This window comes from Anabrus simplex, chromosome 3, assembly GCF_040414725.1.
Source record: "Anabrus simplex isolate iqAnaSimp1 chromosome 3, ASM4041472v1, whole genome shotgun sequence".
NCBI lineage: Eukaryota > Metazoa > Arthropoda > Insecta > Orthoptera > Tettigoniidae > Anabrus > Anabrus simplex.
This window is the reverse complement of record NC_090267.1, coordinates 142,687,227-142,711,568: the sequence shown is the minus strand read 5'-3', so window position 1 is coordinate 142,711,568 and position 24,342 is coordinate 142,687,227. Positions and strand designations below refer to the sequence as shown.

Here is a 24,342-nt window from a genome sequence, read left to right as displayed (position 1 = left end):
GGCCGTGCGCGTAGAGGCGTGCGGCTGTGAGCTTGTATCCGGGAGATAGTAGGTTCGAATCCCACTATCGGCAGCCCTGAAGATGGTTTTCCGTGGTTTCCCATTTTCACACCAGGCAAATGCTGGGGCTGTACCTTAATTAAGGCCACGGCCGCTTCCTTCCAACTCCTAGCCCTTTCCTATCCCATCGTCGCCATAAGACCTATCTGTGTCGGTGCGACGTAAAGCCCGTAGCAAAAAAAAAAAAAAAAAAAAAGTTATCTGGTATGAAAATAAGCCTTCTGAATTTTCGTCAATTTTATAGATTTTACTTGAAACATTTTGTATTAGCACCGGTGTATATTATTCTAACATTTATTGGTGTATTTAAAGTGAGATTCTTGTCGACCGATTTCTTCCGTATTTTCTAACATCGCGTTAATGGGAACTTTGTAGTATATTTATCTCGTATCATTTTGTGTGATGAATAATCGGTGAGTTGAAAGTTCGATTTTTGTCGGCCGATTTCATTTGTATTGTGCATCATCGCGATGATATTAAAAACGTTTCTCCCATGTTTTTAAAAACTCACGTGTCATGCAATCAGCTTTTGTTATGGCGGCAACATCGCTTCGTGTGCCATTGCGCAGCTGTCATGTGCAACCTTACGCCGGCCCACCTATAATGGTGTTGCAAACAGCCAAGCTCATGGGGAGGAGGAAAATGATGTTGGTGAAATTATGCTTGAGGAAGTGGAAAGGATGGTAAAAAACCTCCATTGTCATAAGGCAGCAGGAATGGATGAAATGAGACCTGAAATGGTGAAGTATAATGGGAAGGCAGGGATGAAATGGCTTCATAGAGTAGTAAAATCAGCATGGAGTGTTTGTAAGGTACCTTCAGATTGGACAAAAGCAGTAATTGCACCTATCTATAAGCAAGGGAACAGGAAGGATTGCAACAACTATCGAGGTATCTCATTGATTAGTCTACCAGGCAAAGTATTCACTGGCATCTTGGAATGGAGGCTGCAATTGGTCGTTGAGAGGAAGTTGGATGAAACCCAGTGTGGTTTCAGACCACAGACGGGCTGTCAGGATCAGATTTTCAGTATGCACCACGTAATTGAAAAATGCTATGAGAGGAATAGGCAGTTGTGTTTATGTTTCGTAGATCTAGAGAAAGCATATGACAGGGTATCGAGGGAAAAGATATTCACTATACTGGGGGACTATGGAATTAAAGGTAGATTATTAAAATCAATCAAAGGCATTTATGTTGACAATTGGGCTTCAGTGAGAATTGATGGTAGAATGAGTTCTTGGTTCAGGGTACTTACAGGGGTTAGACAAGGCTGTAATCTTTCACCTTTGCTGTTCGTAGTTTACATGGATCATCTGCTGAAGGGTATAAAATGGTAGGGAGGGATTCACTTAGGTGGAAATGTAGTAAGCAGTTTGGCCTATGCTGACGACTTGGTCGTAATGGCAGATTGTGCCGAAAGCCTGCAGTCTAATATCCTGGAACTTGTAAATAGGTGCGATGAGTATGGTATGAAAATTAGCCTCTCGAAGACTAAATTGATGTCAGTAGGTAAGAAATTCAACAGAATTGAATATCAGATTGGTGATACAAAGCTAGAACAGGTTGATAATTTCAAGTATTTAGGTTGTATGTTCTCCCAGGATGGTAATATAGTAAGTGAGATTGAATCAAGATGTAGTAAAGCTAATGCAGTGAGCTCGCAGTTGCGATCAGCAGTATTCTGTAAGAAGGAAGTCAGCTCCCAGACGAAACTATCATTACATCGGTCTGTTTTCAGACCAACTTTGCTTTACGGGAGCGAAAGCTGGGTGGACTCAGTATATCATATTCATAAGTTAGAAGTAACAGACATGAAAGTAGCAAGAATGATTGCTGGTACAAACAGGTGGGAACAAAGGCTGGAGGGTACTCGGAATGAGGAGATAAAGGCTAATTTAGGAATGAACTCGATGGATGAAGCTGTACGCATAAACCGGTTTCGGTGGCAGGGTCATGTGAGGCGAATGGAGGATGATAGGTTACCTAGGAGAATAATGGAGTCTGCTATGGAGGGTAAGAGAAGTAGAGGGAGACCAAGACGACGATGGGTAGACTCGGGTTTCTAACGATTTAAGAGGTATAGAACTAAATGAGGCCACAACACTAGTTGCAAATCGAGGATTTTGGCGACATTTAGTAAATTCACGGAGGCTTGTAGACTGAACACTGAAAGGCATAACAGTCTATAATGATAATGTATGTATGTATGTATGTATGTATGTATGTATGTATGTATGTATGTATGTATGTATGTATGTATGTATGTATGTATGTATGTATGTATGTATGAACTCATGCTATAGGAATGGAGCAAACATCCCCCTTGGATGATTGTGCTTTTACACTCAAGGCCGTCACAGTCCTAATTATGTATAAGAAGAGGATCCATTTTGGTTTTAAACGCTCAAATATTCATGATTAACCACATTATAATCTTCAAAAACTGTTAATTCACAGTATTTTTAACATACTTTCTGTGCAATATCCCTATTTTAGATGTTATAGTACAACATTTTATGATATCATTGTCGAGCATTGTACTTTATAGTTTATAAGATTAGAAAGATCCCATATCCATTAATTTTTAAGATTGATATAGGCTGATGATCCCCCTAAAAAAAAGGGTGAAACATGTACCTATGACTTTTATATATTATGTATAAATTTTAACCACATGAAATACTGGAATTGTATTGAACAGGAGGATCTACAAATATTATAATAGTATTTGTTATATACATACCACTCAGTCGAGCAGCTCGTCTCCTTTCTCCCAGTTCTTCCCAGCCCAAACTTTGCAACATTTTTGTAACGCTACTCTTTTGTCGGAAATTACCCAGAACAAATCGAGCTGGTTTTCTTTGGATTTTTTCCAGTTCTTGAATCCACTGGAACCATACTCTAGTTGGGGTCTTACCAGAGACTTATAAGCCCTCTCCTTTACATCCTTACTACAACCTCTAAACACCCTCATAACCATGTGCAGAGAGCTGTATCCTTTATTTACAATCCCATTTATGTGATTACCCCAGTGAAGATTTTTCCTTATATTAACATCCAGATACTTACAATGATCCCCAAAAGGAACTTTCACCCCCATCAACGCAGTAATTAAAACTCAGAGGACTTTTCCTGTTTGTGAAACTCACAACCTGACTTTTAATCCCATTTATCATCATACCATTGCCTACTGTCCATCTCACAACATTATCGAGGTCATTGCCTTTGAAATGTCCGTAATTTGGTCTCCAAAATATCACAAAATAAAATCTTAAAGATGTAAGTCGGACAAGTAGGACAGGAATTGCTTTGTGTGAGTGAATGAGGATTAAAATATTACTTAGAACAAAATTTTAATGTGCTAAAACATAAAAATTGTATTTAAAAAAAAAATTCCTTAGTTAACTCGATACAAAATATATTACAGTAATCGTTGATAGCCATCAAGTGGCAACAAGTCAAAAATCAATTATCTTGGAATCCGTGGGGGCATTACACAAACACTACACTGTACATTTAAATAAGTTTGAACAGACTCGACTATTTGTGTTGTACTTACACGTCTGGGTACACAAGATAAACAACAGAACACTTTGCATATATAAGAAACTAAGATTAAAGTTATTCTCATAAATCTGGGGTACAAAATCCACACAAATGCTTATATAGGACTTTTTTTATACCCCAAAAAGACACTGAAGCTAATAGGAGCCCGAGCTCATAATGAAACACGAGGATAGAACTCGCAAGCCCTAAAATGCATACGTGCTTCCCCTCTAGCAGTTTACCATCAAATGACAGAGACACAATAAAGAACAATAATAAACAAATCACAAATATTCCACAGGATCTGAAATAAACACATGAAAAGAAATACACTGGTCCTGCAGGCTTGGTGATGTAATCGCATCTCGGGGTCGTCTTACCCTCGCTGTTTCAATCAAGAACATATGTCTGTCTGCAAATACACGTAGCTACACGGCCAAGGCTCCCTTCTGGTTTTCCTCACATGGCAAATGGGTCCCCTCTCTAACTAACAGTCCAAGGCAACTCTCAGCTGAATGAAATTTCATCCCTTCAACTGGGACAGACTGCAGGTGCTTTTGGCCTCTCAATAACACATAATAAAAAGCATAATCTCTCTCTGTTCTGGAACCGTTTCTTCAGACTCGTTATTGACAATATCCGGAATACACTCCGTAAATTTCTTCTCTTTATGCAGTGGACCCCGGTTCATGCCACACGCATAGCCATGTGAGAGCTTGCCGGAATTATTTCAAAAATCCTTTCTAATGCAACGTTGGGATTCACTGTCCTCAAGTCCCATGCAAGTATTTTTTTAAGCCAGTTGCCTGCGATGTGGCAAGGTAGTATACCTACTACCAGTATTTTTCACAGACTGATTTGTTTATTTGGCATTGAAAAGGGCCATTGGTATGGAGCTGGGTTGATAGAGGCTAGGAAACATTTATTTATTTATTTATTCACGAAGCACAAGATACAGCTACACTGAGCAAATTTCTCTTGCACTGTCAACAGACTATTTAACAAACGTAAACTTTCCTAATAAAATATAACAAACATAACAAAATATAACAATATTAGGTACACAGCCTACTAATAACTGTCCAAATCGAAAACCATGAGAATGTCCATGTTCATAGCCAAGTCGTCGTGGGTCAAGATGGCGGTATAATCCCTTCACATCAACTTATCTTTAACATACTATTTACACACCTCTCGAATACACTTTTATTTGATGTTATATCAAGCTCTTGTCTCGTATTAATATTGTTAAAGAGTGTTGGGAGGCGGATTAGGAAAGATCGTTGAAGTATTGAGTGCTGAGTGTGGGGAATGTGGAGAAAGTCTTTGGTTCTGGTGGAGCGGGAAGGAACACGGAGAGAGAAGAGTGAGACAAGATGTTCCGAGCGGTAATGCCCATTTAAGATCCCGTGAAGGAAACTCAGGTCAGCTACCTGTCGCCTGATGTGCAGCGGTGACATATTAATTGCCATTAATACCTGCTGCGTAGACAGATTTCTGAGCTTGGGGTTTCTGTTCCTTACAATTGCAGCAAAGAAGGACACTGCTCTGTCTAACTGCTTAGTATTGGAGGGGGAGGCTGTTGTCCAAATCGGAGAGCAGTAGTTTAAGAGAGGTTGAATGATCACGAGGAAGAAGTGACGAAGAGCAATGGGGTCAGAAATTTCTGTGAAGCGATAGAGAATGCCTAGTAATTTCATAGCCTAGGTTGTATATGTTTCTATGTGGGTCTTAAATTGTAGTTTTGTATCGAATATTACACCTAGGTCATGCTGTTGCATAACCACGGTGATTGGCTTGTCGAGTAGGTAATATGATGTCGGTAGAGGAGATTTACGTAGTGTTATGGTCATGTGGCTGCATTTTTGTGGATTGAGTATAAGTTTCCAAGTACGGCACCAGTTCGAGAGGGTATTAAGTGAGGACTGTAGCAGAGCTGCATCTGCTGGATTCCTGATTTCTCTAAATATCTTGCAGTCATCAGCAAAGAGTAGGGTATTCGCTGTTTCATTGAGTTCGGACGGCAGATCGTCCATAAACAAAGAAAACAGCAAGGGGCCAAGAGTACTGCCTTGTGGGACACCGGGGGTGACTGGTAACCTTGAGGATGAAGTGCCTGATATTACCACTCTCTGCCAACGGTTATGTAGGAAGCCAGCAAGAAGGGTCAGAAGACTGCCATGTATATTAAATCGTTCGGAGATTTTATGAAGCAACAGAGTAAGCTTTCGAAATGTCTATGTAGCAGATATCCAGCTGTGATTTAGCTGCAGTGGCGTGTGATGCAAAGCTATGCAGAGTGGCCAGGTTTGTTAGACAAGAGCCACCTGGTAGAAAACCATGCTGCATGGTTGAGATATACGGCAAAGTGAATGCGAGGAGACGCTGGTGTATAATTTTTTCAAAGATAAAGGATAGTGTGGGGAGAATAGAAATTGGTCGGTAAGATGAAACATTAAATTTGTTGCCTGATTTGAGAAGTGGAACAATATTTGCCTGTTTCCAGGTAATAGGAAAATAGCCCGCAGCAAAACATCTGTTAAATAATTTAGAGAGAGGGACGCAAAGAGTGCTGGCAGTATTTTTTAGGAAAAGAGGACCTATAGTGTCGGCACCGGTAGCTTTGTTGGTACGAAGAGTTTGAAGAAGGTTATGTACTTCACTTGGTGTGGTAGTTATGCTTGATAGGGTTCTGTTTGAAGCTGTACCAACGGGAGGGAGCGGTTGGTTTTGTAAGGGAGGGGAGAAGTTGGAGAAGAAATACCTGTTGAACAGTTCATTGTGATCAGCGCCGTCTGCTGTTGCATCGTTGTGGTTCACGCTGACAGGAATCCACTCCGTCCTTCCCCGTGTGTTGATGAGACTCCAGTAGCGCTTGGGATTGCTGCGGACGTTTTCAGTGACAGTGTCTACATGTGTTTTGTAGTCTCTTCTGACCATAAACCTCGCGTGGCGGCGGATTTTAACTAAGGTATTGTGAGTGTGTGGGTTAGGGAAGTCTTTCCACAGGTGCCAAGTTCTCTTCTTATTAAATAGTACCAGTCTGGTCTCTTGTGATATCCAGTGTTGATATTTGCTGGTAGTAGCCCGTTGTGCAGGTACAAAGTCTTTAATTGCAGCTTGCAGCCAGTCGTACAGCAGGTCAAGAGCCGATTCGATATCAGCTATTTCGAGCAAACTCCAGGGAAGGCATTCCAGGGCACGACACATTGCAGGCCAGTCGGCACGGCGCCAGATGTAGGTAGGGCGGTAGGATGTCCTGCTGTGAGGCTTTGAGGAGGGGTGGTGAAGGAGGAATGTAGCATCGAGAGACTGGTGGTCGCACAGGAAAAGGTTTCTGCCTGGGGTTATTGTTTTAAGTTCTAATGAGGAGAGTATGAAGTCCAGGGTGTTGGGTCCACGGGTTGGGTACATATTAAACTGTTTCAGTCCGAGGCCATTAATAAAACTGTCTATAAAGTATGTGTCACAGTTGTTAGCTGACTGTCCGGTAGTTGGAGAAGACCACTTTATAGACAGATTAAAGTCGCACATTAAAATTACTTCGCCATGAGGGAGAGCTGCAATGACTGAGTCCAGGCACTTTTCAAGGTCAGGTCACCGGGCGAGTTGGCCGTGTGCGTAGAGGCGCGCGGCTGTGAGCTTGCATCCGGGAGATAGTAGGTTCGAATCCCACTATCGGCATCCCTGAAGATGGTTTTCCGTGGTTTCCCATTTTCACACCAGGCAAATGCTGGGGCTGTACCTTAATTAAGGCCACGGCCGCTTCCTTCCAACTCCTAGGCCTTTCCTATCCCATCGTCGCCATAAGACCTATCTGTGTCGGTGCGACGTAAAGCCCCTAGCAAAAAAAAAAAATTTTTTTTTCAAGGTCACAGAATGGGCTGTTTGGTGGTCTGTAGTAACATCCTACAAGTACAGGGTGTCGAGGAAAGAGTAGCTCCACCCACACTAACTCACAGTTCCGTTCGAGATCTGTCCTTCGTTTACATGGTAACGCACTGTTCACTGCTAGCATCACTCCACCACCTAGAGTAGCGCGATCACGACGGAATATGCTGTAATTAGCACTGAGTGGTAGTTCACTGTCACTAGCCCACGAGAGCCATGTTTCAGTAAGTCCAATCACATCAACTTCTCTTAAGTCTGGCAGGGATAGTTCACAATCAGACAACTTATTGTTTAGGGTTTGCACATTCTGACAATAGATGTTTATGTCTTTTTTCATTTCACAAGTGGTGGGACCGGGGTTTAAGTGGACATGTCCAGCCATTAGTAGGAGGCAAAGTAAGCCCCTAATCGCTGAGCGACCAGGCCTAGGCTTGTTCGGCTCAGAGCTAGTAGGGAGGCGCCTATAAGTCTGGAAAATGGCGCATCCAGTCAGAGAGAACACCAGAATGTAGTAGTTTCTCTCTGCTAGTAGCCATGCAAAAGGAGAACTCACTTTTTCACTTGCACACACCGATTCCTTAACTCGAATAGACCCGTGCAGAGAACCGTAAAGCGCAACAACTCTGATTATTACCACACAAACAACACAAACTGCAGCAACACTAAGCTTGCGCGTGTCTCCTCTAGTCGCCAGGATTTCAGTTATCCACGTCGTTTAACGCAGCACCTGCTTGAACTAACAACCTTTATGGTCGATACAGAGCTGCACACGACGTTGTAAGAACCATCTGGCCCATTGCAACATCTGCAGCGAAACGGGTCGGCATGCCTCGGTAATGAGCTGTCTAAGGTGACAAGGACTGGCTGGCTCCTGTGCATACACCAGTTGTTTTACATGGCCCCACGGAAAAAAAATCCAGGGGTGTAAGATCTGGCAGGCCAGGAGACAGGTCCTCCCCTTCCTATCCATTTATCAGGATACGTCGCATGGAGATGGTTCCGGACGACCACTGCCGCGTGCGGTTGAGCTCCGTCATGTTGAAAAACCACATCCTGCATCAGTCAAGGAGTGGCACATGTCCCTAAATCGGTGGTAGTTCATCTTGGAGAAACCACAGATAACGTTGTCTGGTCAGGTGGCTCTCAAAGAAATGGGGATCGATGAGGTGATCACCCATGACTCCACACCGTACATTCACGCCCCACTGTACCTGAAAAGCTGTTGCAATCAGTGGGGATTATCCACACTCCAGTAATGCATATTATGGCAATTAACAGTTCCATTGTTGTGGAATCGTGCTTCGTCTGTAAATAAGAGGGTCACTAGAAAAGCAGGATCAGTGTGCACATGCTGTAGGATCCATTGAGAGAACGCAACCCGGGCATCGAAATCATGACCCTGGAGCTCCTGGTGTAAGTGCAGATGGTACGAGTGAAACCAGTGGGTATGCAATTTCTGCTTAACAGGCACTCGGCTGATGTTCATCTCCTGTGCAATGGCCCCTTGTGCTAGTGTAAGAGTTATGCCGGATAGCATCAAACGCGACCTCTTGATTGTCAGGAGACGTCACAGGATGATCTCAAACAGGCCGTGTTCCTCCCAGGTATGCAGTATCCCGCAGGCGTCTTTCCAAACTCTGAAATGTCATGCCCGTCGGTTGTCGTCTATCCGGATAGCATTCTTGGTACAGGCATTGTACCTGGTATGCATTCTGTCCAGCTTCTCCATAGATAAGTAACATATCCACATACTCGTCGCTGGAATACATCTTGAGGCAGTGAATAAACTTTGTGTTGTAAACTGCTTCGAAGGAGGGGAGTTTGTGCAGCTACATACTTACATGCCATTGCATGCTGTTCTTGTTCCACTGGGGCATACTTTGCCCTACCTGTAGTCTACGAAGCCTGGAACATGTACGACGTAGCTAACTGGCCACAGACCATCATCTCCTTATCCTCGTCCAACCCAGCACCTTACCCAATGCAACGATACATACGGTCTTTTACAGGGTCAAGTTGACACAAGTGTAATAAAGTAATATAACTTAGAAACAAGATTCTTTAACCCATGGGTAAATAATTCAAATATTGATTACTATTATTAATAATAATATCAAGAATTATTGTTGTTGTTGTTGTTGTTGTTGTTGTTGTTGTTGTAACTATTATTATTGTTTGATTCAATTCTATAATCTGATTTCACTATGTATTAATTAATTATCATTTGCTTTATTGTATTTAATTTATTGTGTATAAGTGTATATATCAATCAATCAATACTGATCTGCATTTAGGGCAGTCGCCCAGGTGGCAGATTCCCTATCTGTTGCTTTCCTAGCCTTTTCCGAAATGATTTCAAAGAAATTGGAAATTTATTGAACATCTCCCTTGGTAAGTTATTCCAATCCCTAACTCCCCTTCCTATAAATGAATATTTGCCCCAGTTTGTCCTTTTGAATTCCAACTTTATCTTCATATTGTGATCTTTCCTACTTTTATAGACGCCATTCAAACCTATTCGTATACTAATGTCATTCCACGCCATCTCTCCGCTGACAGCTCGGAACATACCATTTAAGTGATAAAAATCATTGCTATCCGTATTGAAGATACTGAATGTAGGATGCTAAAAGGTTAGTTTTTTCCACCTATTCAATACATATAAATTTTATAAATTAGGAATTTATTGTTGATTCCACTTGAGACATGTTTCGCCCTTCATTGAGGGCATCATCAGTCAAAATATCACCTCAAGGTAAAAAATCAGGTAACTGGTTAGTAGTTGACGGTACAAATTAATACATATTATTAATACAATTACAAAAATTAAGTATGGGATATAGTTGTACAAAAGTGATGGTTGAACATATAGGTTTATAGATGAAAAGTCAGCACCAATGCCTAAAATTAACATAGTAGAGTTCGGCAGTGGTGCTCTGGAGAAACAGTTGACGCAATCATAGGGAAATAAAAAGTTAAAAAATATTTACATTAAAACAATTAAGGGAGAAAAGGTGTAGTGTTCGGCGTCAATGTTTGTATCCAAAAATTAATGTCAAAGGTTGGTAACTATACAGTATTTACTATACAGTATCTCAACTGTTCAATTGAACAATGTAAATACTGTATAGTTACCAACCTTTGACATTAATTTTTGGATACAAACATTGACGCCGAACACTACACCTTTTCTCCCTTAATTGTTTTAATGTAAATATTTTTTAACTTTTTATTTCCCTATGATTGCGTCAACTGTTTCTCCAGAGCACCACTGCCGAACTCTACTATGTTAATTTTAGGCATTGGTGCTGACTTTTCATCTATAAACCTATATGTTCAACCATCACTTTTGTACAACTATATCCCATACTTAATTTTTGTAATTGTATTAATAATATGTATTAATTTGTACCGTCAACTACTAACCAGTTACCTGATTTTTTACCTTGAGGTGATATTTTGACTGATGATGCCCTCAATGAAGGGCGAAACATGTCTCAAGTGGAATCAACAATAAATTCCTAATTTATAAAATTTATATGTATTGAATAGGTGGAAAAAACTAACCTTTTAGCATCCTACATACCATTTAGTCGAGCAGCTCTTCTTCTTTCTCTCAATTCTTCCCAACCCAAACATTGCAACATTTTTGTAACGTTACTCTTTTGTCGGAAATCACCCAGAACAAATCGAGCTGCTTTTCTTTGGATTTTTTCCAGTTCTTGAATCAGGTAATCCTGGTGAGGGTCCCATACACTGGAACCATACTCTAGTTGGGGTCTTACCAGAGACTTATATGCACTCTCCTTTACATCCTTACTACAACCCCTAAACACCCTCATAACCATGTGCAGAGATCGGTACCCTTTATTTACAATCCCATTTATGTGATTACCCCAGTGAAGATCTTTCCTTATATTAACACCTAGATACTTACAATGATCCCCAAAAGGAACTTTCACCCCCATCAATGCAGTAATTAAAACTGAGAGGACTTTTCCTATTTGTGAAACTCACAACCTGACTTTTAACCCCGTTTATCAACATACCATTGCCTGCTGTCCATCTCACAATATTTTCGAGGTCACGTTGCAGTTGCTCACAATCTTGTAACTTATTTATCACTCTATAGAGAATAACATCATCCACAAAAAGCCTTACCTCCAATTCCACTCCTTTACTCATATCATTTATATATATAAGAAAACATAAAGGTCCGTTAACACTGCCCTGAGGAACTCCCCTCTCAACTATTACAGGGCCAGACAAAGCTTCACCTACTCTAACTCTCTGAGATCTATTTTCTAGAAATATAACAACCCATTCAGTCACTCTTTTGTCTAGTCCAATTGCACTCATTTTTGCCAGTAGTCTCCCATGATCCACCCTATCAAATGCTTTAGACATGTCAATCGCGATACAGTCCATTTGACCTCCAGAATCCAAGATATCTGCTATATCTTGCTGGAATCCTACAAGTTGAACTTCAGTGGAATAACCTTTCCTAAAACCGAATTGCCTTCTATCGAACCAGTTATTAATTTCACAAACATGTCTAATATAATCAGAAAGAATGCCTTCCCAAAGCTTACATACAATGCATGTCAAACTTACTGGCCTGTAATTTTCAGCTTTATGTCTATCACCCTTTCCTTTATACACAGGGGCTACTATAGCAACTCTCCATTCATCTGGTATAGCTCCTTCGGCCAAACAGTAATCAAATAAGTACTTCAGATATGGTACTATATCCCAACCCATTGTCTTTAGTATATCCCCAGATATCTGATCAATTCCAGCCACTTTTCTAGTTTTCAACTTTTGTATCTTATTGTAAATGTCATTGTTATCATACGTAAATTTTATTACTTCTTTGGCCTTAGTCTCTTCCTCTATCTCGACATTATCCTTGTAACCAACAATCTTTACATACTGCTGACTGAATACTTCTGCCTTTTGAAGATCCTCACATACACACTCCCCTTGTTCATTAATTATTCCTGGAATGTCCTTCTTGGAACCTGTTTCTGCCTTAAAATACCTATACATAGCCTTCCATTTTTCACTAAAATTTGTATGACTGCCAATTATGCTTGCCATCATGTTATCCTTAGCTGCCTTCTTTGCTAGATTCAATTTTCTAGTAAGTTCCTTCAATTTCTCCTTACTTCCACAGCCATTTCTAACTCTATTTCTTTCCAGTCTGCACCTCCTTCTTAGTCTCTTTATTTCTCTATTATAATAAGGTGGGTCTTTACCATTCCTTACCACCCTTAAAGGTACAAACCTGTTTTCGCATTCCTCAACAATTTCTTTAAACCCATCCCAGAGTCTGTTTACATTTTTATTTACCGTTTTCCACCAATCATAGTTACTTTTTAGAAACTGCCTCATACCTGCTTTATCAGCCATATGGTACTGCCTAACAGTCCTACTTTTAAGACCTTCCTTTCTATCACATTTATTTTTAACTACCACATAAACAGCTTCATGATCACTAATACCATCTATTACTTCAATTTCCCTATAGAGCTCATCTGGTTTTATCAGCACGACATCCAGGATATTTTTCCCTCTGGTTGGTTCCATCACTTTCTGAATCAGCTGTCCTTCCCATATTTACTTATTTGCCATTTGTTGGTCATGCTTCCTGTCGTTTGCATTTCCTTCCCAATTGACATCTGGCAAATTCAGATCTCCCGCTACAATCACATTTCTTTCCATGTCGTTTCCCACATAGCTGACTATCCTATCAAATAATTCCGAATCCGCATCAGTGCTACCCTTTCCCGATCTGTACACTCCAAATATATCAAGTTGCCTATTATCTTTAGAAATGAGCCTTACACCTAGAATTTCATGTGTCTCATCTTTAACTTTTTCGTAGCTTACAAATTCTTCTTTCACCAGAATGAAAACTCCCCCTCCCACCTTTCCTATCCTATCTCTACGATACACACTCCAGTGCCGTGAGAAAATTTCTGCATCCATTATTTCATTTCTCAGCCATGATTCGACTCCTATTACAATATCTGGTAAATATATATCTATTAAATTACTTAATTCTATTCCTTTCTTTACAATACTTCTACAGTTCAACACTAACAATTTTATGTCATCCCTACTTGATTTCCAGTTCCCTGTTCCCTTATCACCGCTCCCTAGGCCATCCCGTTTCCCTGAATGTACCTCCCTATTACCCTTCCAAACAAATTTCCTAACTTATACGTACCACTGCGGTTTAAATGAAGGCCATCTGAGCGCAGATCCCTTTCTCCTATCCACCCATTAGGATCTAGAAATTTCACTCCCAGTTTCCCACATACCCACTCCATAGTCTCATTTAAATCCCCGATCACCCTCCAGTCAGTATCCCTCCTACACAGTATTCCACTAATAACAATCTCCGCTTTCTTAAACTTCACCCGTGCTGCATTTACCAGATCCGACACATCTCCAACTATGTTGGTACTTATATCAGCTTGCCTTACGTTGTTGGTACCAACGTGAAACACTACCACCTTCCCCTTCCCCTCCTCCCTCTCTTCTACTTTCCTCAACATCTGCCTCAACCTAATTCCTGGATAACATTCTACCCTGGTTCCCTTTCCTCCACACACTTTCCCCACATGTCTAACGATGGAATCCCCCATGACCACAGCCTCAACCCTACCCACCTCATTTGATCCCCTCCCATCCTGGTCAGCCCTATCTTTCCTGATAGCTGCAGAAGCTACTTCCTCCTCCCTTTTCTCCTTCCCATGACCCTGTTCCACCTGTCTTTTCCTATCCTCTACTCTACATTTCCCTTTCCTACCTTTTCCCTTCCTCCTACTTCCACGCATCTCAGCAACAGTTCCCTGTCCCTCATCTTCCCTCTGTTGTTCTACCTGGAGTGACTCATACCGATTTCGCACAGACACCTGTCCTAAATTCTGATCCTGAATAGAGCCCTTGGCCTGCAATCTCCTTCCCCTTAGAACATTAGACCACCTGTCTTCTACAACTCCTCCCTTTCCTTCCCCTCCCTCTTGTACACCTACTGTAACCTGTACATTGTTTGAGGGAGTCCTATCTTCCTTCCCGTCTTCTGTGAGAATCCTAATTATCTCCCTCAAACTTTCCAACTCCTCCCTCATACCCCTCAATGCCTCACCACACCCACAATAAGTACACTCGCGCTCCTTAGCCATTCTTTACGAAAATTTTTAAATTAAAAAATAAAATAACTTATTTGCAAAAAAAATAAATGAACGGAGGGATATATTGTCTGGGATAGTACACAACAATAAGGTAATTAATATACGACTACACTACAATACTACTTAGTCGTGCTCTATTATTATTATTTTTTTTATCCTACAACCCCTAACAGGATAAAAGCTGCTGTTAATTACTGAATATCGAAAGTAATACACAAGAACTACACAATTCCAAACTGCAATTAAGCCTATCCTAATTTCAACAATATTTTAGTAAGAGTTTCTACGGATACCTCTACCACACCAGTACTACACAAATATTTTACAATAATAAAATAAGCACACTAAATTCTAATAGGATATTACTCGTATACTACTGTACAGTACACTACAGTAATTTTTAAACTACTTTCAGACGTATCCTAATTACGATACCGGTACCGTACCGTATGTCACTACTAAGCACAACAGAAATGAAATGAATATGTATATGTATGTGTATACTAGCATTAAAATCATGTAAAGTGAGACTAACTGCCTAATATCAGCTATGGATATGTTTTGTGAAACCTTTTGACATTGCAACATATGGTGTAATACGGCTACCGTAATTGTCGAGTCATCGCACTGTCATTGTATGCATTTAGCGATGAGATCATATTTAGGGAACTACTAGTGTGCCTTAGGCTATTTCATCACAGTCTGTAACGTTTGTAGCTAGGTGGGAGTGACATCATAGTTATTTTGAGATATGACGTGTGGGGTGACAACTTATGTCTACTGTATATATATGGGCTGTATCCTATAGCAGCAGTCAGTTGGATACGTAAGTACGTAGTCCGACGATTGAGCATTTTATTTTATTTCATTTTAATTCAGTTTTATATTATCGTTACATTCATTCGAAGTCACAAAGTGTCACTGCAACATGAGGCTCGAATAATTCAGAACTTGTTTTTGAATGACAACATACTACAGTATATGTTGATTTAGGGAAGAATATGCACATCTAAACCAATGGAATTATAACCGGTAAATGTGAGGAGCGTAATTTTGTGTTACATATTTGTATTTTGCGGGTATGTCAAGGGATTTGAAAAGGGAAATCAATTTGAGATTGCATGCTATTACTAGTGAACCAAAGATGGACAAGGAAGACAATAGCAAGTCACGTGACGAGGAGGCTGTTTCTTCTACGGACATCCAAGGTAAGGTTGAGAATAGGGAGCAGGTGAACACGATGGAAGCTTCTGAGGTAATTCAGGAAGGTGCAGAAGTTGAGAAGCACAATGAATCTCAAAAGGAAGTCTCAGGGAGGATGGACTGACAACTTCTTAATTTAATGAACGTAGGTTTTTGTGGCTCATAGTATTAACGTAAATAAATAAATGATAACTGGATTAAAGCCACTATGTTTATTTAATGACGCCAAGCTTTCAGCCAAATTGCATTGGCCTTCATCAGGGCAAGTTGAATTCTGCTTCTGACAGTGAGCAAAGAAATTCAAAGAAACTTGGAAGTCATGGCCATATTACCCACGGCCTACCCCGCTAATAGGTCTCAAGGATCTTTGTGCTGTAATTCACCGCCCTCTGTCGACGGTTTCATGAGTGCATCCCACTGTTCCATGGTGGTGTTATGCATGTATTTCTGCAGTACAGGTCTCCATGTATTTGATAACTTGAAGCAGTCTTCCTTGTTGATGTTATTTGTGCGCAGCTCTATCTCTATGGCTTCTCTTACCAGTCAAGCATAGAAGTCTTTTACAGGCGCGATGACCTTCGCCTGGTCAAAGAGGATTTCATGGTCTGTACTGTAGAAATGTTCTGTTATGGCTGACTGGCTTATGGCATTCTCCGTTGAGGATGAAAGAGCAACATTTTTTACCGACCTAATGTGTTCTTTCACCCTGGTACTGACAAGCCTTTTCATCATGCCAATATATGTGCAACCACAACCACATGGAACTTCATATACGCCTGGTGTTTCAAGATGTGGTTTTTCTTTGAATGGTCGAAACAGGGATTTGAGCTTCCGGTCTGTGGTGAAAACTGGAATTATATTGTGCTTTCTAAGAATGCTCCCTATTCTGTCACTAATACCTGCCACGTAAGGAAGGCATACTTTCTTCTTTTTACTGTAGTCCTGGTTGGTACTGTCCCTGTTAGGCTCCTTGATCTTCACAGCTCGTGCTACGTCTCGTGACGTATAGCCGTTTTTTTTTTTTTTTTTTTCATTGATGTTGTCAGTTCTCTTAATGCACTTGAGTGGTTATCAGCGTCTGCAACGTTATTCACCCTAGTAAATAACGTTCGAAGGAGAGCTGCTTTTTGGCATGGGTGGTGATGTGAGGACTTATGAACGTATCTTTTAGCGATGTGTAGGTTTCCTGTACATTGCATGGCCTAGTGTACCATCATTCTTCTTGTATACTAGCACATCAAGAAAAGGTAATTTACCTTCATTTTCTACTTCTATCATGAATTTGATCGTACTGTTAATGGAATTTAGGTGTTCCAAAAAAAATTCATTTAATGTTTTCCTTCCATGTGGCCAGACCGAAAATGTGTCATCCACGTAACGATAGAAGCACTTACTGTAGGTTTCAATGGCGCTGTAGTATACAGAAAACAGTAACAATGTCACACCGTTAAGTAATAAAATTTATAGTAATCGGGAAGAAATTCATGAGGTGGTCGAGTAGATCAGATAACCCCACATTTTAATGAGGAAACCGAACGCCAATCTTTTTTTTCTCAGAACCTACATGTTATGCTGTCAAAGTAAGCTTATTACCTCACACCCTAGAGATATTCAAGACTCTCATTCTATTATCGTTACATCTATTTATAGTTGGCACCCATCAACTATTACAGGAAGAAGTGAGAATAGTGAAAGGGGATGCTGAGAGAGTAGCGGAAGAAGTTTTGAATTGCCAGAGAGTTATACGGCAAGAATTTAGAGGTCAGACAGTGGGAGAGGTGATAGTAGCGAGTGGTTTGTTCAGTAGGGACCAAGATTTACCTGTGTTTTCTAGAAAACAGTTCACTCCTATGCAATTTGTAAAAGTAGTTGAGAAAAGATTTGCAAGTAAGTTAAGGAATTTTTAATTTTTTTTTTTTTTGCTATTTGTTTTACATCGCACCGACACAGATAGGTCTTATGGCAACGATAGGATAGGAAATTTTTAAGAAACTTCATAAACAGAGCACATAAAACATTAAATATACACCAGATTAAAAATAACATTGACACTTTTCTCAAATAAAGTAATTTACTCTATTGTAATCACAGTTCAATACGGATCTATCATTATGAAACATATTTCTTTTAATTTCTTTTAAAGTAAATTACTCACTAAAACTAGTTTGAGGCCACTTTTGATAGTTTACGTGTAGACTTAGCAGATTGTCGAGCTTGAAGATCTCTGTGGATTTCTGTAGCTTTGAATGAGGATCAGTGCTTTAAATAGCAGTAGACCACTTTAGGAATAATGTCCAAAGAGTGATCAGTACAACAGCCAGCTCCTGATAGCCAAACTGAAATCGCCTCAATCAAATCAAGAGACTCATAAAAAAATATCGCCCCACATCGACCTAGATGAGCTCAGTTTTCCATTAATTTTCCTTTCACTCTGGAAAAGAATGTCACACACACTTCTAGGGGGACGTGTTAGAAACCTCATGCCACTGCCGGATCTGTAATTTTTCATTTCCGTAAGAAGTGAAAGACGACTTTCACCTTCGTGACTGAGAGAATGGGCACAGGATATACGCTTGATACATTTTGAGGATTGCCTAACAACATACCCAGCTACGTGATCAACTAAATACTACAAGTAATGAACTTTCGGTTCCTTGTTGACTTTAAATGTCTAAGATGAAATTCTAAAAGAATTTAATTGTGTAGCTTTTTAAAGAGATCCTTTATTAAATGGCAAACGTGTATTGAACAGGTGGATTTTACACAGTTAAATTATTTTAGAATTTAATCTTAGATATCAACTAAATACTTTCCCATCGAAGGATCAGGAATGGGGCTCAGCTCTGGCACAGTACTTTCCTAGTCTTCAATATTGAAATGTCTTGAATAACAATTTCTTCTTTTATGGTGGAAGTTTCCACTACTTTTTTTACAGTCTCGTTGTGCACTTTTACATTCTGGGCCAACATTTGCATCTGGTTTACAGAAGGACTTCAGCACTAATTCCCTTTTCAGTTCATAGTTTCGTCCAGGTGATAGTGCCTGTTTTACAGCAACGTAGATTCATTATAGTAAATACAAATGAAGGAAATCTATTGTGGATAGATGGCCATCTGAAATGAGTGAATGCATGATTCCAAAGTGTTGCTGCAAGGGATCCTGAGTGAGTTTTTCTGTCAATACATGCACATAACCTTGTTCCCAGAGCCACTTGCTCATCTCTAATGTAATTTGAAGTGTTACCATTAAGGATTCCATGGTCCTACGTTAGGCAAATGTGTTGTCTGTAGATTTTAGAGCTTTGAGAAAGTGAGGACAGTTCTATGGGATGACAAGTTTTTATAGAGTGTGTTGGAAGGTATGAATACATTGACTGCATCAGAAACATTGTTCTAGTCATTTGTAAATGGTTTTGGTTTTACTAGTTGGTTTACGTAGCACTGACACAGATAGGACTTATGGTGACGATTAGACAGGAATGAGCTAGGAGTGGGAAGGAAGCACCCGTGGCCTTAATTAAGGTACAGTTCCAGCATTTGCCTGGTGTGAAAATGGGAAACCACAGTAAACCATCTTCAGGGCTGCCAACAGTGGGGTTCAAACCCAGTATCTTACTAATACTGGATACTGGCCACACTTAAGAGACTGTAGTTATCAAGTTCGGTGTTTATAAATGTCTGTGTCCTCACTGCCTACAAATCCACTCAGTCCCATTCTTTGGTGACACTGTTGCTGAATAATTGGAATGCTAGCCTGGCATTCATTCTTTGAAAGGAGGAAGTATCTAAATGAGCTCTTGTCAGCTTGAAGCAAGCTGTAAGACTTGAATACCCAGAGAGATCTTCCTTAAACATTTCCCTATAAAATTAAAAATTGATACTTTTGCTATTGTAACATAGTCATGGAAAAAGTTTCTTATAAATTTTAATATATGCACAAAATCTGTAAAAGCCCAGATCTTCCATTGTACATCTGCTGGATTCAGAATATAACACTGATTTTTCTTCCCACTAATTCCTAAAGATTTTCAGGCTTTCTTGTTTAAGCGACTGCCATTACTAGTGAAACCTAGCACTCTCGCCCCAGTCTTCTCTGGCTACAGTATAACTTGAACTGGAATTTTAACAAGGATATCTCTTGGAGTAGCAATTCTGCTTGCATAAATGGCAATAAGTGGCACCCAGTTCTGCAAAAGAGGTACAAACATGAAAACTAATGCATGATTTGCCATCTGATTTCTTTGACAATCTGGTTTTGGTTCACCTAAATAGACCAGGCCATTTGCTTTCAGTGAAGAACCATTAAATTGAATCTCTTCTCCAAGTTGTTTTTTTTTTTTTTTTTGCTATGGGCTTTACGTCGCACCGACACAAATAGGTCTTATGGCGATGATGGGACAGGAAAGGCCTAGGAGTTGGAAGGAAGCGGCCGTAGCCTTAATTAAGGTACAGCCCCAGCATTTGCCTGGTGTGAAAATGGGAAACCACGGAAAACCCTTTTCAGGGCTGCCGATAGTGGGATTCGAACCTACTATCTCCCGGATGCAAGCTTCACAGCCGCGCGCCTCTACGCGCACGGCCAACTCACCCGGTCTTCTCCAAGTTTAACCTCAGCGAATGTAACTCCATCATCATCATCATCATCATCATCATCATCATCATCATCATCATCATCATCAATGTCCCACTCCAGTCGCCCGGGTGTGATTAATAAGCCTCCTTCACTCCTTTCTGTCCTTCCAAATCTGATCCATCCACCTTCTTCTCGGTCTTCCAACTGGTCTCTTTCCCTTCTCTTTCCTATTCCCTTCTTGCTACCAGTTCCTTTCCCATTCTTTTTACATGTCCAAACCATCTCAGTCTTGCTTTGTGTATCTTCTGTACTAACGATTCTATATTTAGCTCTTCTCTGATTTTAATATTTTTAATTCTCTCTCTTGTCTTTTAAACCGATGTTCTTAAAAATTTCATTTCTACCGCTTGGATCTTATTATCTTGTCTCTTATTAGTTATCAGCGTTTCTAGTCCATATGTTACAATTGGTATGAAATACTGTTCATATAATGTTAATTTCGTTCTCTTGAGTACTTTGTCATCCTATAAAACCTCTCTGACTTGATGATAAAATGTTGTCCCTTTACTAAGTCCGTTATTAATTTCAGGATTGATTTCATTACTTCCATTAATAATGCTACCCAGATATGTAAACTGTTCTACATTCTTTAACCGTTCTCAGTCTACGTTCACTTGGCTTCTCTTTTTCTCTTTTCCGCAGTGCATGACTACAGTTTTCTTTTTACTAATTACCATCCCAAACTCCTTCAGACTTTCATTTCAAACATCCAGGATCCTTTGTTCCTTTTCTCCCTTTCCCCAAATCACCACACCATCTGCAAATACCATAGCACCGGGCGAGTTGGCCGTGCGCGTAGAGGCGCGCGGCTGTGAGCTTGCATCCGGGAGATAGTAGGTTCGAATCCCACTATCGGCAGCCCTGAAAATGGTTTTCCGTGGTTTCCCATTTTCACACCAGGCAAATGCTGGGGCTGTACCTTAATTAAGGCCACGGCCGCTTCCTTCCAACTCCTAAGCCTTTCCTCTCCCATCGTCGCCATAAGACCTATCTGTGTCGGTGCGACGTAAAGCCCCTAGCAAAAAAAAAAAAAAAAAAATACCATAGCATTCACATCATCACTACTGATACTCTGTTTTACATGTTTTATTATTTCACCCATTAATATAATAAACAATAATGACAACAGTGCACTTTCTTGCTTGAGACTTTTTTTTGTATAAAATGTTTCAGAATCACCACTCCCCACTTGTACAATGCTTTTACTCTCATGATACAACATTTTTATCTTCTTAATGAATTTTAGTCCATTCCTTTTCAGTAGCCAATCCTATACATGTTTTTTCTTAACTGTATCATACTCTTTTTCCAAATCCAAAAATATGAAGATGATTTCCTTGTTCCTTTCCAGATGTTTTTCCATCATCGTTCGCACTGTAAATATCAAGTCTATTGTTGATCTATTCGGTCTAAAGCCAAATTGTTCTTCCTCTAACTGTGTTTCTGTTATATCCCTCAGTCTTTTTTCTATGACTTTCTCCATTATTTTTAACCCAGGTGATAATAGGGTTATACCTCTATATTTTTCACATTTCTTCCTATTTCCTTTTTTGAACAGTGTTACAATGCTTCCTTGTTGCCAATCTTCAGGCATCCTTCCATATGGCATTGAGGGCCTGGTATAGCCACTGGAGTCCAGTGCTTCCTGCTGCCTTAACCATATCCGCATTGAATTCGTCTTCTCCACTTGCTTTACCTTTGATCATTGCTTTCACTGCCCTTTCAAGTTCCAACCATGTTATTGGGTTTTCTTCTTTTTCTCCATCTATTATTTCCATTTTCTTATCTCCTTCTTCCTCCGAGCAGTCATCCTCATTATAAAGTTTTTCAAAATATTTTGCCATTAACTTCTGAAGACCCTTTTCGCCATGTACTACGGATCCATCTTCTCTCTCTAATGCCTTGATTTTTTCTTGATTTATTCTTTTCAATTTTTTTACTCTGTATAATAGTTTCTGATTTCCTCGACTATCTTGCTCAATTTTGTTGGCCAGATTAGTGTTGTTACAAGATGGTTGCGCAGTTGTACTTCATCTTAAATCAGTAAACACCACCACAATTTGCTCATTATAGTTTTCTCCAGTTCAGTTTATTTTATAGTATATCTTTTGTTGAATATTATACCTTGAGATTTTTAGAGTAATATAATATAGAAGGTCACACTGTACAGTCTAATACTATTTTATATTAGTAACTATAAATATAGGTAAATAAGATCTCAGATTTTGTCTGTTGATGGAATTTTTTCCTGTGTTGATTAAAAAATAGGCTTTATGAGTGATTACAAAAGGGATAATTTTCTGTTCATTTTTACAGGAGGAAAAATTGAAGGAGTATCGTAAGGAGAAGAGGAAAGAAAGAAAAAGGAAACTGGAAGATGAACCTGAAGCCAAGGAGCCAGAATCAGAATTAGCTTCAATAATGGGTTTTTCAGGGTTTGGTTCATCAAAAAAGTGACCAGCTTTCACGTGACATTTTGTACATTTTCTATTGTATGATTTAGAGATAGAGCTCGATGTTTTGTAAGTTCTCATTATCTCACTTGTACAAATTAATAAAATCATCTTCTTTTAAGCCTCTTAGTTCATATAATTTTTACATTCCTTGGCATACTTTACAAATTATTTTTAATTTATATATTTTTTAGTGCTCCTTCCTCTAATACGAAGGCAGATCAAATATAAACGGGAATTTGAATGTACCACTGCTGTTGGTAATAATTGTGAGGTGGGACTTTGCCAGGATGTTGATGGGGTGTTTGGAGAAGGGATTTGTGCGCTCGAATGACGGTAGAGAGCTGGGCTGCTTCAGTACGCCATGAATGAGTAGGAGGTGCACACGCCTGTTGTGCAACGCATCATTATCAAATTTTTTGCAGAAGAGGGGCCAAACCTGCCGAAATTTTTAGCAATCTCCGCGCACAGTTTGGGGAAGGAACACTTTCAGACTCGAGTGTATGAGTGGGCTAAAAAATTTGTGGCAGGAAGAGAAGCTGTGAAAAATAAACCTTGTGAAAGGAGACCGCAGACAAGTATCAGTGCAGACAACATTGTTGCCGTTGTGTTTGAGTCATCAGTCCATAGACTGGTTTGATGCAGCTCTCCATGCCACCCTATCCTGTGCTAACCTTTTCATTTCTAGGTAACTATTGCATCCTACATCTGCTCTAATACCTTGGTCTACCCCTACCGTTCTTACCACCTACACTTCCTTCAAAAACCAACTGAACAAGTCCTGGGTGTCTTAAGATATGTCCTATCATTCTATCTCTTCTTTTCGTCAAATTTAGCCAAATCGATCTCCTCTCACCAATTAGATTCAGTATGCCGTACGTGATATTATTGGTGAAGATCGGCGAATAAAAATTTCGCAAATTGTTTTTGTGTTCAAACCATCATCCGAGATGAACTCCATTTCAGAAAATTGTCCGCCGGGTGGGTTCCTCGTCTCAACCAAGAACAAAAAACTTTATGCCAGGAAGTTTGTCAGAGACTCCTCCTTCACTATGAGGAGGATGGAGAAGATTTCTTGTGTATTGTGACTTGTGATAAAAACTTGGGTGCATCATTACACCCCGAGTCAAAGCAAGCAAGCATGGTGTGACAGCGAAGAGGTGAAGCAGGTCCGGTCAAGGTCAAAACACGCCCGTCTGCTGGAAAGGTGCTTGCAACAGTTTTCTGGGACTCTGCGGGCGTTTTGCTGGGGGGGTTTTCTTCATGAACAAAGGACAATTAATGCAGCCTAATACTGTCACCTTTTGGATGAAGTGCCGGGCTGAGTGGCTCAGACAGTGGAGGTGCTGGCG

General features: G+C 40.1%; 1 protein-coding gene across 1 annotated transcript in view; it reads left to right on the top strand.

Moving 5' to 3' along the window:
* The window catches only part of LOC136867116 (zinc finger matrin-type protein 2), a 120,045-nt gene extending 96,934 nt beyond the window's left edge, over window positions 1-23,111 (top strand). The window contains exon 5 of the mRNA XM_067144220.2: window positions 22,854-23,111. Coding sequence (XP_067000321.1) covers window positions 22,854-22,994 — 141 coding nt within the window. The 3' untranslated portion in view covers window positions 22,995-23,111. The remainder of the gene's footprint in view (window positions 1-22,853) is intronic.
* Window positions 23,112-24,342: the final 1,231 nt, after the last annotated feature.